Source organism: Oncorhynchus nerka, linkage group LG24, assembly GCF_034236695.1.
Source record: "Oncorhynchus nerka isolate Pitt River linkage group LG24, Oner_Uvic_2.0, whole genome shotgun sequence".
NCBI lineage: Eukaryota > Metazoa > Chordata > Actinopteri > Salmoniformes > Salmonidae > Oncorhynchus > Oncorhynchus nerka.
Window position 1 is genome coordinate 71,955,354 of NC_088419.1, and position 15,130 is coordinate 71,970,483.

Genomic DNA, 15,130 nt, shown 5'->3' on the forward strand with positions numbered 1-15,130 from the left:
TTCTGGGGATGTGGAGTTTGAGTTGATGATGATGTCAACGGCATGTCAATGGACCTTTTTGTAACAGAGGTGGTTTGGTGAACCACACTCGCATAAGGATTATCCTAGCCTGAGACCTGAAGATTTGTGCTATCTCTCTGAACTATTACCTAGACTTTAGCAGCAGGCTAACACAGTCTAGTGGTGTGCAAACGACAAAGGTTCAATCCGAGCCATTCATACCTTGTCCTTATGCATCATGTGCACGCACAAATGTGTAAGTCAATACAATGTTGACTCAATCACTGCAACCAAAGCGAGAGCCACTATAAGCTAGTATGTCAACACCATCCACAAGCCACTGATCCAAAACATTGAGAAGAGCACACGATAATCCAAGGTGGCAAAAGCAATATTGGACAAATCATATTGGCAAATAAAGAAAGTATTTGTACATCTTTGGCTTCTTTACAAGAACATAATTACCCTAAATCGTTCCAAAGAGGGAGGGCAATGGAAATCACCTTCTCTTCTTCAATGAAAAACACCTTTTGTTTCTGTCACCCACTTCAGTGGGTACATCAATCAGCCACATAACAGTTTCACTGCATTACATTTCCTCCACACGCTGCTATGCCCACTTCAGTGGGTAACAGGCAGTCACTGACAAATACCTGCTCATATTATTTCCCCCCTTTGAGAGAATTGATTGAGCATACTTAGCCCAGTGAGGGCTGTGATTGGCTCTCTGTCTGTGTGTGAGCACTGTGGCTGTATAAAACCCCAACTGTGGGAGATTTCACTAAGACACAGCATACCACTGAAACACTGTGAGGACTAACAGTCATACTATTACAGACTTCTCCTCTTAACTCCAAACCACTGCAAATAATTCTCCTAGATTTGGATTGAGCAAACATACAACATGTGTAAGGGATTAGCAACACTGCCAGCAACCTGCTTAAAAAGGTAAGATGGTTATTTTAGTTTATTAGCATGTTGTTGTAGATCACGATCAACGTGTATGGAACATGTATTGAGTTGTATGGAAGAGGATAAATGCAACAGTAACATTTGGAAAATGCTTGGTTTAAAATTTGATGCAACAAAAGTAATGCAACATGTCATGTGAGATTCTAACAATTGAAAGGTGTCATGTCTGTGCTGCAATGGGATATTTTAAGACAGTAATGTATGTTGAATACGAGCCTTGTGTGCCAGGCATCTTGGTTCTGTTATACAGTAAGTGCATTACATATAATAGGACACACGACTGTGAGATGTTTTAATACATTCTGTAGCCAAACACTACCCACACTCTCTCCTCCCTCAGTGCCAAAGACATCAAACACAAGATTGGCTTTCTGCTCCAGAAGCCTGAGTTTCCAACAGACCAGAAACAGGTCAAAGAGAAGACGACCGCTGTCAAGAGGTGAGTGTACAGGAGAATAGTGACACTTTGAATGTATTGATTTATTTATCATTTATTTATAAAGGACATCTCTTTGAGATTAAGGATCTATTTTACCAGGGAGACCTGTTAAATGTGAGCAGCAAATAAACACTTGATACTCATTATCATACAGACGGAACAAAAATATAAACACAACATGTAAAGTGTTGGTTCCATGTTTCGTGAGCTGAAATAAAAGATCCCAGAAATGTTCCTAAAGCACAAAAAGCTGATTTCCCTCAAATGTTGTGCACAAATTTGTTTACATCCCTGTTAGTGAGCATTTCTCCTTTGCCAAGATAATCCATCTACCTGACAGGTGTGGCATATCAAGAAGCTGATTAAACAACATGATCAATACACAGGTGCACCTTGTGATAGGGATAAAAAAAAGCCACTCTAAAATGTGCAGTTTGTCACACAACACAATGCCACAGATGTCTGAGGTTGAGGGAACATGCAATTGTGATGATGACTGCAGGAATGTCCACCAGAACTGTTGCCAGAGAATTTTATGTTAATTTCTCTACCATAAGTCGCGACCAATGTCATTTTGGAGAATTTGGCAGTAAGTCCAACCGGCCTCACAACCGCAGGCAACGTGTAACCACACCAGCCCAGGACCTCCACATCTGGCTCATTCACCTGCAAGATCGTCTGAGACCAGCCACCCGGACAGCTGATGAAACGGAGGAGTATTTATGTCTGTAATAAAGCACTTTTGTGGGGAAAAACTATTTCTGATTCGCTAGGCCTGAATCGCCAGTGGGTGGGCTTATACCTTCCCACCCATGTCTGTGCCCCTGCCCAGTCATGCGACAACCATAGATTAGGGCCAAATTAATTTATTGCAATTGACTAATTTCCTTATATGAGCTGTAACTCAGTAAAATCGTTGAAATTGTTGCAAGTTGCGTTTATATATCATAGATAAAATAGCCTTCAGACTCCATTAAATTAATTTATCACGCCATGGGAAATAATGCTCTCAAGGCAATACCCATTGTACACGTGGGTAAATAGGTTTTAATGCAGTTCTACACCTAGTTTTGATTTACATTTGGTTAAGTTGTCAACTCACGTGAATTCAACATGAAATAAACAAAACATGTCACCATGTCTATGTATTTAGGTGAAAGGTTGGGTGAAAAAAAGACAAAATTCCCTTACCTTTAATGATGTTTTGCAAATCCAATCAGCTTTCAACGTTGATTCAACATCATCACATTTATATTTTGTTGTTGAAATGACGTGGAAACAAAGTTGATTCGACCAGTTTTTGCATCTGTTTAGCATCTGTTGTCCCTAAACTAGTTAGCATAGACAATATCCAGCCTGACTTTTGATTTCATTAGCACTAAATCAAATCAATGCCCTCATGATGAGAAAAAATGAACACAACCCCTTAATTGCAACCTCACAGTTTGCATTAATATTGACCAACTTTGATTATCTGATTGTAGCCAATATAGGTGAACTCATTTTACTTTGAGATCAAAAATGTAAATGGTACTTTCAGTAAAGAAAAATCCTTTAATATAACGCATTCTGTCATTGCATTTGCCTAGTCGCATACAGTTCAGCAGAAGCATTTTTAGGATTTACACATGTAGTGGGAAGATCTTAGGAGACATTATCAAAATATTTTTTAATACTACACAAGTTATCAAAATGATTGGCACTCTGACACTGTCCAACAGATAAATATAAACGCATCTTGGGCTAAGTTCATCGTTGAAAATAGGATCCTACGATTCTAAGATGAATTTAGCCTTAAGATGATTTTGAGATACCAGACCTTGACCTGGCCCAGGACCAATAAAAAGAAGGGAAACACACAGATTGTACAATATATAACTATTATACAGTGCATTTGGAAAGTATTCAGACCGCTTGACCTTTGCCACATTTTGATACGTTACAGCCTTATTCTAAAATTTATAAAATTGTTTTTTTTTTCTCATAAATCTACACACAATACCCCATGATGACAAAACTAAATGTTGCAAATGTATAAAAAAAATTAACGGAAATATGAGAATAACATAAGTATTCAGAGCCTTTACTTTGTTGAAGCACATTTGACAGAAATTACAGCCTCAAGTCTTCTTGGGTATGACGCTACAAGGTTGGCATACCTGTATTTGGGGAGTTTCTCCCATTCTTCTCTGCAGATCTTCTCAAGCTCTGTCAGGTTGGATGGGAGCGTCACTGCACTGTTTTTCAGCTCTCTCCAGAGATGTTTGATCGAGTTCAAGACCGGGCTCTGGCTGGGCCACTCTGGCTGGGCATTCAGGGACTCGTCCCGAAACCACTCTTAAGTTGTCTTGGCTGTGTGCTTAGGGTCGTTGTCCTGTTGGAAGGTGAACCTTCAAACCCCAAATCAAATCAAATCAAATGTTATTTGTTAAATGCGCTGAGTACAACAGGTGTCGACCTTACAGTGAATGCTTACTTGCAAGCCCTTAACCAACAATGCATTTGAAAGAAAAATAAGTCTAATTATAGATAAGTAGAAAAAAAAGAAAAATAACAAATAATTTTACATTTTAAATTTATTTTAAATTTCACCTTTGTTTAACCAGGTAAGCTAGTTGAGAACAAGTTCTCATTTACAACTGCGACCTGGCCAAGATAAAGCAAAGCAGTGCGACAAAAACAACAACACAGAGTTACACATGGAATAAACAAGCGTACAGTCAATAACACAATAGAAAGAAAAGAAAGTCTATATACAGTGTGTACAAATGGCATGAGGAGGTAAGGCAATAAATAGACCATAGTAGCAAAGTAATTACAATTTAGCAGATTAACACTGGAGTGATAGATGAGCAGATGATGATGAGCAGATGATGGTGTGTAAGTAGTGATACTGATGTGCAAAAGAGCAGCAAAGTAAATAAAAACAGTATGGGGATGAGGTAGGTAGATTGGGTGGGCTATTTACAGATGGACTATGTACAGCTGCAGCAATCGGTTAGCTGCTCAGATAGCTGATGTTTAAAGTTAGTGAGGGAAATGTAAGTCTCCAAATTAAAGGGCAGCAGCCCTTTTCCAGCTAGCACATTTGGTTCCTTATGTTTTTGATTTCCCAATGGTTCTGGGAACGGAGCCATAAGTTTCCTGACCGTTAAAACATTTCCTGACCGTTCAAACATATGATCTTCTGCTCTCTATCCATGGAATTAGTTCACTACGCCACCAGGATGGAGCTAGCTTGCCATGTTTTTTTTTACTCATACAAGGCTGTTAATTTTTGTCTATTCAAGCAGACCCTATTTCAAAGGAAACAAGCATTCATTAAGATCAGGTGTGGCCAATTAGTGGGCATGACCAACACACCTAAACACATTTAACAAGAGTTTTTTTGATGCTGAGAATGTTTTTAAATAACATTCTTAGAACATTCTGTGAATGTTACTGATGTTTTCATGTGGTTTTATGTTCTGAGAAGAGTATTTAAATTGAACCATGAGGAAACCTGCAGAAAACTTTATGCTGAAGTACTGGAATTCCCACAGAAGTCTGTTCTTTTTCCACCTTCTCTGAACGTTCTGAGAACATGACTTTAAAAAGAACCATGAGGAAACCTGTAGGAAACATTATTCTGAAGTACTGATATCCACACAGAAGAACGTTGCTTCTTAACATTCTCTGAATGTTCTGAGAACATGACTTTAAATAGGACCATGAGGAAACCTGTAGGAAATGTTATGGGAAGGTTGTATGCAAAATAACCATAGGACAACCCCGCTCTGAGAACATATGGTTCTCAAAATGTTATGTGCTAGCTGCTATAGATAATATTTTTATGTCCGCAACGCACAATCTGTTCGATATTTGGCAAATTCGGTGTGATTAGACAGGAGTAATTACATAATTTTGGAAACATTATTTACATTTATAAGGGGGTGCATTATAAGGACTCCTCCTGCTCAGTATTATTCCGTTTCTCCAAACAAACATTTCTAAGTTGCTCCAAACATTACATTTAGATGGTTAAGGGTTAAGGTTTTGGATAGGGTTAAAACATTAAGTTCATGGACTCATTCCGAATGGGTAAGGTAAGGGTCCAGAGTCATGGGATTACGCCCATCCACTTGATGGTATTAGCGTTCACTGTTTCCCCTAGTTGCCGGTTTTGAAGGCATTTTCCGACGTGGATAGATGTCCAATTTCGAAGTCTCTCTTGAGCGATCTGCCTGATAATATTATAAAATGTTGGTTACTCATTAGCTCAAAGAGGTGTATAATTAAGCAAAAAGGCCAGAGGGGGTGTGGTATATGGCCAATATACCACAGCTAAGGGCTGTTCTTTGGCACGATGCAACGCGGAGTACCTGGATACAGCCCTTAGACGTGGCTTATTTGCCATATACCACAAACCTCCGAGGTGCATTATTGCTATTATAAACTGGTTACCAACGTAATTAAGGCAGTAAAAATACATATTTAGTCATACCCGTGGTATATGGTCTATTATAAACTAGGTGGTTTGAGCACTGAATGCTGATTGGCTGACAGCAATGGCATATCAGATCGTACACCACGGGTATGATAAAAAAAATGTATTTATACTGCTCTAATTATGTTGGTAACCAGTTTATAATAGCAATAATGCACCTCAGGGTTTGTGGTATATGGCCAATATACCACGGCTAAGGGTTGAGTCTAAGTACTCCGTGATGCGTTGTGCGTAAGAACAGCACTTAGCAATGGTATATTGGCCAAATACTACACCCCCTCGTGCCTTATTGCTTAAATATACCACAGCTTTCAGCCAATAAGCATTCAGTGCTCGAACCACACAGTTTATAATGTTATAAAAGGGTTACTCATTAGCTCAAATAGGTGAGTAATGTAAATAAGTGGTTGGTTACTCAATAGCTTGAAGAGGTGCATCTGGTGTGGCTGATGCTCATGGAAAATACAGTAGTCAATATAGTAGTCAAATACAGTATGTCCTGTTGTAAAGAACATTATGTAAGATGGTAGATATGACATCTACTGGTAGGCTATCATTAAAATACAGGTCATCAGCAATATGCAGGTTAAGAACTGTGGGATATCACACAAGAGATGAACTGAAATATTAATAATATTATCGTTTCTCCCAGTAATACAGGTGTACAGTATAATAATGATGTTATTTCTCTGGTTTTAGAGTTTCACCTGCTGATGTGGAGAAATGGAAGCTGTCCTTCAACAACCTGATGAATTGTGAAAGTGAGTTTCTTACAAATCAAAGCAACATCTTTAGAATACTGTAGGATTGGGGAGTCGATCTTGCTCAAATGTTATGGTGGTTTACTGAATTGAAAAGATGTATTGATTTTGAATTTAATTGAGTCTTGTGTTGAATTCCTGACAAAACTCTACCATGACCTATTACCAAACCAGACCACGGAACAACATTTCTTCAAAACTTGAGTGACATTTGTATCTCCCTCACCCCCTCTCCTCCTGTCTCTCCGACCCCAATTAAATTAAATTAAATTCAATTCAATGGGCTTTATCACTCTCTGGGTTTCTGTTTAAAGACTGATGTCATGATGCCTCTGTGGGCTGTAGGGTACTTTTGGGTTTAGCTGTGTATAGTTGGGGACTTCAGCCAGCTCTCAGGATACGTTTTCATGCTCTGGACGTGTGCTATGTGTCTAGACGGTATGCTGGGTAGCCCCTAGACCCCTGCTGCTCTGCTCTGCTCCCTCCCTGTGTGTGTGTGATGCACAGGATGAACCATAACTCTCAGTCCCCGCGGTTATAGCGGTTATATCCACGCGGCGGGAGGGTTTAGGGTAATTAAAAATAGTGTGGATGAAGGGCGGGTGGGTGGTGGTCAAGTTGAATAAATGGAAAACAATGCATACACAAAATCCATAAATGTAAATTCTTGTGAAATTCATATCTATAGGCTACATTTTTTCATTATGTTATCTGGCATTAGTGCCTAACTGTACACATGTCAAATACACACCAATCGACAAATGCTTTTGGGAACCTGGGATGAAAAAGTTAACGATGATCCACTCAGGCAAAAATAAAAATGTTGGATTTTTATTAAATAAGAGGAATGCTGTGAAATGGAGAGTTGACTTGAAAATAAAGAGAAGGAGGGACTGAACAGCAATGTTTGGGAAAATTTGATGAAAAGAGGATGATAGCAGTGTCGACTATGCTGTGTGTGATGATTGTATGGCGCTATACAAATTCCACAGTCACAAGACGGGGACTTCAATATGGCACATCAAGGGAACTGTAGTCTCAGATGGGTTAAATGGAATAGTAGCCAAACTGAAATCTGGACATCTGACTGTAGGTCTATAACCTCTCACATAGCCTGATATAATATTAGGCTAATTTACGCAGGATTAAGCATTTCTTGCTCTAAAATTATACACCAAATGTACATGAAGCTAAATATACTTTGATTGAAAACAAATACAGGTGGCTGTGTAGCTTCTTACCTATCTGCTCTAAAATGTGATTAAACATTCTTAAACTAATTATGTGTATATCATTCAAGAAGATCGAAGTACATATTCCCATGATAAAACTGATAGGGATTAAATGTTGTAATGCAGATGCAGCATGGATGTTTCATGCATAAAAAGTGAAGAATTATCATTCACGATTGACAGTGATGGCCTAATTTATAATAAGGTAGGCCTAATGTGGTGTTTTAAAAACAGACTTTTGTCTTTGAGCCACTATGTGTTGGCATACACAATTGTGCAAGTTGGATGATGCTTTGTATGTAGGCCTATATTTCAAAATGATATTACACAATAGGCTACATGTCGAAACCAACTTTAATTGAGAAATTTGGACATAAGAAAACATTTCAATAAATCGTTCTACTATCTCTGACTCTACAACACATTGTCTATATTTGCGGGTTAGTGTCGGGTGCGGGACTCAGATTTTAACTTTATCACATACAGTTGAAGTCGGAAGTTTACATACACTTAGGTTGGAGTCATTAAAACTTGTTTTTCAACCACTCCACAAATTTCATGTTAACAAACTATAGTTTTGGCAAGTCGGTTAGGACATCTACTTTGTGCATGACACAAGTCATTTTTCCAACAATTGTTTACAGACAGATTATTTAATTTATAATTCACTGTATCACAATTCCAGTGGGTCAGACGTTTACATACCATAAGTTGACTGTGCCTTTTAAACAGCTTGGAAAATTCCAGAAAATTATGTCATGGCTTTAGAAGCTTCTAATTGACATTATCTGAGTCAATTGGAGGTGTACCTGTGGATGTATTTCAAGGCCTAGCTTCAACTCAGTGACTCTTTGCTTGACATCATGGGAAAATCAAAAGAAATCAGTTAAGACCTCAGAAAAAATATATAGACCTCCACAAGTCTGGTTCAATTTCCAAGCGCCTGAAGGTACCACGTACATCTGTACAAACAATAGTACGCAAGCATAAACTCCATGAGACCATGCAGCCCAGCTCATACCGCTCAGAAAGGAGATGCGTTCTGTCTCCTAGAGATGAATATACTTTGGTGCGAAAAGTGTAAATCAATCCCAGAACAACAGCAAAGGACCCTGTGAAAATGCTGGAGGAAAACATGTACAAAAGTATCTATATCCACAGTAAAATGAGTCCTATATCGACATAACCAGAAAGGCCGCTCAGCAAGGAAGAAGCCACTCCTCCAAAACTGCCATAAAAATGCCAGATTACGGTTTGAAAATGCACAGGAGGACAAAGATCGTACTTTTTGGAGAAATGCCCTCTGGTCTGATGAAACAAAAATGAAACTGTTTGGCCATAATGACCATCGTTCTGTTTGGAGGATAAAGGGGCAAGCCGAAGAACACCATCCCAACCCTGAAGCACGGGGGTGGCAGCATCATGTTGTGGGGGTGCTTTGCTGCAGGAGGGACTGGTGCACTTCACAAAATCGATGGCTTCATGAGGAAGGAAAATGATGTGGATATATTGAAGCAACATCAAGACATCAGTCAGGAAGTTAAAGCTTGGTCTCAAATGGGTCTTCCAAATGGACAATGACCCCATGCATACTTCCAAAGTTGTGGCAAAATGGCTTAAGGACAACAAAGTCAAGGTATTGGAGTGGCCATCACAAAGCCATGACCTCAATCTTATAGAACATTTGTGGGCAGAACTGAAAAAGTGTGTGCGAGCAAGGAGGCCTACACACCTGACTCAGTTTCACCAGCTCTGTCAGGAGGAATGGGCCAAAAATCACCCAACTTATTGTGGGAAGCTTGTGGAAGGCTACCCGAAAATGTTTGACCCAAGTTAAACAATTTAAAGGCAATGCTACCCAATACTAATTGAGTGTATGTAAACTTCTGACCCACTGGGAATGTGATGAAAGAAATAAAAGCTGAAATAAATCATTCTCTCTACTATTATTCTGATATTTCACATTCTTAAAATAAAGTGGTGATTCTAACTTTTTTTTTTTTTTTTTAACCAGGCAAGTCAGTTAAGAACACAGTCTTATTTTCAATGACAGCCTGGGAACAGTGGGTTAACTACCTGTTCAGGGGCAGAACGACAGATTTGTACCTTGTCAGCTCGGGGGTTTGAACTCGCAACCTTCTGGTTACTAGTCCAACTCTCTAACCACTAGGCTACCCTACTGACCTAAGACAGGGCATTTTTATTTGGATTAAACATCAGGAATTGTGAAAAACTGAGTTTTAAGGTGTAGTTAAACTTCCGACTTCTACTGTATATTCTGGTGGTTGGGTTATTAGCAGTTGCTGGTGAACAAACAGTGTGTGTGTGTGTGTGTGTGTGTGTGTGTGTGTGTGTGTGTGTGTGTGTGTGTGTGTGTGTGTGTGTGTGTGTGTGTGTGTGTGTGTGTGTGTGTGTGTGTGTGTGTGTGTGTGTGTGTGTGTGTGTGTGTGTGTGTGTGTGTGTGTGTGTGTGTGTGTGTGTGTGTGTGTGTGTGTGTGTTGGCAGTCCCTGTGGTGTCAGGCTGTGTGTGGGGACACCCGTGGGGACACCATATATAATTTGTATATGTCCAGCACCCATTTCGTATTATATGTTACTCATTACAATCCGTGTTATATGTTAACAATTTTCAAAATGTACAATATGTTACGAATTTGCAAAAATTGGTTAAGTTCAGGAGTTAGATTAAAGGTTATGGTTAGGGCAAGGGTTAGCTAACATGATAAGTAGTTGAAAAGATGCTAATTAGCTAAAATGATCCGTGATGAGATTTGAACTCACAACCACGATACGTTTGGGTTGCTAGATGTTTGCCTGAAATGGCTACCCATCCACCCCAACCAACCACCATACTTTTGTTTTTGCCTCAATAACCATCTGTCTTATGTAACCATCCCAAACGTATCGTAGTTTTTACTATTACTATGTTACGTCTAGTCTGAGACCAGGCTGGGACACAGAGCAGGAGCAACGCCTCCTGAGAACCATCCAGGCCTTGACCTCCACCACTGCCTCCCTACAGAGGGATGCTCTCTCTCTCTCTCTCTCTCTCTCTCTCTCTCTCTCTCTCTCTCTCTCTCTCTCAAAACACCCCCACCCCCTACCTTCTAATAGAGAAAAGCAGTTAGGATAGTTTAATAGTGTATGGTTTCATATCGAACACTCAACCTAGCACCCTGGAAATTTCTCTGGATGTTACACATGCTAAGTAAGAGGATCTGAGACTGACCTAACCTAACCTCTTTCTCTGTTTGTTTGTCTGTCTGTCTATCAGGTGGTCGTACAGTGTTCACTGCGTTCCTGAAGTCAGAGCTCAGCCAGGAGAACTTGGAATTCTGGAACGCTTGCGAGGAATACAAAAAGTCTTCCCCAAACAAGATGGCGGCCAAAGCTAAAGAGATCTACGAACAGTACATTGAGGCAGACTCTCCAAATGAGGTCAAATGGGAATAATGATTGGCATGTTTATGACTTTTTAAAATTATTATATTTCATTATTTAACCAGACAAGACAGACAAGACAGAATAAATTCTTATTTACAGTGACGGCCTGAACATATGCAAATATTATGTTAACAAGAGCAACACAGCCTATACCAACTGAGAGCCACTCTCAAAAGATGGTTTAAAATCATTTTTATAGCATCATATCATTTTGATTTCTATGAATTTGAGAGTGGTTACATTTCTCCATCCCCACCCATCCCTCAACAAAGCACGCTTTGTTATTGTTTCAACTGAGGATTTCCCCTTCAATGAGTCCCCCCTTTCGAAAAACACCTGTAGTTTTTCCTTTGGGATTGTCCTTTTGGATTTTTATAGCACTTTTGGTGGCACATTTTGTTGATACAGTACCCATGTTTTAATGCATTACTTATACAGTGTATATCTCTTTTTCCCTCTCCCTATCAGGTGAACCTGGACTCAGCAACGCGAGAGGAGACCAGACAGAACCTGTCTATTGCCGGCTTATCCTGTTTCAATGACGCCCAGCAGAAGATCTTCAATTTGATGGAGAAAGACTCATACAGAAGGTTCCTCCACTCCAAACTGATCCAGGATCTGTCCCTGTTGAGCACCACCACCCCACTCTGTGCACTGAAGAAGATAGGAGGAAAAATAGGTTGTTCTGAGAACAGATGTGGTGCATAGATGGAGATGGAGAGAGAAACAAGGACGGATTGAAGAATGTGTAAAATTTTGTCAATCTGTGAGGGAAAGAGCAGGTAGTCTTGAAGAGAAAACATTATTATGAGTGGGTGGGGTTTTATTTTTTCTGTCCATTGTTCCAGATAACTATTTCAACACGCATCACAAATAGATTACTTTTGAGACGAGGGGACGATTGGAGAGGGAGAGAACTGTCAGAGTTATTTTTCGGGAGAAATATGCTCCTGAAAGGATGTTCCATTCTCTTATTTTCATTGTTGTGCGAGGGTCTGCTTTCTTTACACTGACTATCTTCCAGATCTCTAAAAATATTCAAATGGTTCAAACAAGCATTTAGGTATTTCACCCTGGTTAGTTCCCTGTGTCCCCTCAGTCTGGTTTTAATCAAGGGCTCCATGCTAAGTCATGCTTAAACACCAATAATGAAAATGCACTTCTTCAAACTGTGTTAAATTAGATTATAGTTTCTGAATGGATTGGTGTTAAAACTTATTTCACCTGACTGTTGTTTGTTTGACTCTGTTTTTCTGTCTTTACTTTACCTGTGGCCAGTTCATGCACTGTTAATGTGTAACTCGCTGGCCTTCTGTTAACCTGACAACAAAGTCATGACTATGTGATGTTTTGATTCACAACACAGGGAGAAACAATCTGGAATGACTTCTCTATCCACCCCTAACACACACAGAGACAAACACCCACTCCCATTTGAGCAATTCAGCGACTTGCTTCAGCTGATCCTTTCCTGATGTGCTTATGAAGTAAACATATTGATACTTTATCATTATATGGTTATTGGTAATGCTATTGATATCATTATATGGTTATTGGTAAAGCTATTGATATCATTATATGGTTATTAGTAAAGCTATTGATACTGTATCATTATATGGTTATTGGTAATGATATTGATATCATTATATGGTTATTGGTAAAGCTATTGATATCATTATATGGATATTGGTAAAGCTATTGATACTGTATCATTATATGGTTATTGGTAATGATATTGGTATCATTATATGGTTCTGTAAGTTTTGTTAAAACATTACTCCTACTCGCCTCCAATGATGATGGCTACATATTTATTATACAATGTAATAATCATCTTCATATTTATTTTCTTGTTGTTTTCTTGACACGTTTATTCATCATTTATTTGTGAATAAAACGATGCATCAACAGAGATGGTTACTTATTTTCATACATTTATCCAAATGAACGAAAGGCCAATATTGTAAAATGTACCAGTTTCGAAAACATACATGTCCTAATTTCAGCACACTAGCTGTACGTATTCTATTTAAGGCAATATGCAGTTTCCTACGACCATGTAGTCCAATCATTCCATTGCCCTGTATAAACTGAATACATCACCACAAAAAAATTCTGATTTAATTAGTTCATTTGTTGATAAACAGAGAAACGGGATGACAGAGAGTTACACAGACACTAGATTAAACTACTTGAAACTATGGACTGCTCTCAGTATAAATATTGATTTTACCTCCCACGGTATAGATCACAGTGCCAGTGACAGAAGATATGCTCCAGTACACACTATTCTAACTAGTTTATTACCACAGACTGCAGCTTTAATGTGGAAAAGACAGTATTTACATACATACAACTTGGCATAAGAGTTGGTCAAAAATAGAAGAAACAACCGTAGAGAAGACTAGGTTCACTCACTCACTTTGCTTCTCCCATACGTAGTCTTGACCCGTCCTATAACAAGCCATATTTAGAAAGATAAGGTCTTACGTCAGTGGCCTGATGCAGATCATGTCGATTTAAAGGTTGTTTGTGTGGCTCTGAAAGCACTTGTGGGAGCAGCAACCAAAGAGTGGACATATTTAATTTTTAAAAATTTTAATGTTACCTTTCGCACAGCTCTCATGGGTGCCAACAACAGTCAGGGTAATTTGTTTGGCCATTAAAGCTTGTTTATTTAGAACCACACTGAAGACACACTACAAGACTAAAAGTATATGGACACCCCTTCATATTAGTGGATTCACCTATTTCAGCCACACCTGTTGCTGACAGGTGTATAAAATGGAGCACACAGCCATGCAATCTCCATAATCTTGTTTGTTTGGTTGTTAGGCTATAGCTGGACAAAATTTGGCTACATGAAAATTGCAATACTGTTAATATAACCGTCTGTTAGTGTGGGTTTTCAGTAAATGAATGTCAATCACAAAGGTGCATTTCATCTGCATCTGCATTTCCTGTAGTACAGGAATATTCTCAACAACAAAAGTGTGATCAAATCTGTACCCACTTTTAATCCAATGTTACATAAGTATTCTCTTGGTGAGTCTAAATTCTAACTTTAATTGACAGAATAAGGGAAATATGTTCAAATATTAGTATAGCCAAGATAGTGTGATCATGCTGCCAACCTGGTTGTAGCAGAAGAATGAGCCTGTACAGATTTAGATAGCTAACTGGTGAGAATGGATCTGGATAGATTAAGCAGAGGAAAATGGGTCTGGCTGATATTTAGAGGTACAGTATAATCGGTAGCCTGAGGTGGTTGTTGGATGACGCAGGAGAAGGCCTGTCACCAATATACTGTCTAACAGAGCTTTTACAAGGGACAACACAGGCGGCCTCGACATGACCTGTGTACAATACATATGTCAGATACTTTCAAATACTTAGAGATATTTAAGGTAGTTTGATTTAGCTGGAATATGCTCTTTTGGAACTATTCCATTGGTAATTACTGTAAATCTCAGTCAGCTCAAGTATTTGACCCAGGTCTGACTCCAAGAAACATAAAAAGGTTTAAGCTTAGACTTTTACTGAACAATCTGATAGATGTTTGGTATTGACTCTGAGCTCTTTAGTGAAAATAAGAGTGAGCCTTCATGGCATCTAGCTAATGAAAAGTGGAGGTCTGCCGTATACGCTATACACAGAGAGCTGCAGATATTGAGCATGTGTGTATAAAAGACCTTATCTTTCAAACAGTCCGTGAAGAACATACTCTCACACACACACAGGGCCGGATTAATGCAGTGGCTTACCGGGTATGAAGCACATGGGCCCAAAAAGAATA

The 15,130-nt window shown here is 39.0% G+C and overlaps 1 protein-coding gene across 1 annotated transcript; it reads left to right on the plus strand.

Moving 5' to 3' along the window:
• Positions 1 to 762: 762 nt before the first annotated feature.
• Positions 763 to 13,246, plus strand: rgs4 (regulator of G protein signaling 4). The gene is made up of 5 exons (XM_029633048.2): positions 763 to 948; positions 1,313 to 1,411; positions 6,597 to 6,658; positions 11,165 to 11,328; positions 11,803 to 13,246. The coding sequence occupies exons 1-5, from the start codon at positions 905 to 907 to the stop codon at positions 12,040 to 12,042; spliced, it is 609 nt and encodes a 202-aa protein (XP_029488908.1). The 5' UTR covers positions 763 to 904; the 3' UTR covers positions 12,043 to 13,246.
• The last annotated feature ends 1,884 nt before the right edge of the window (positions 13,247 to 15,130 follow it).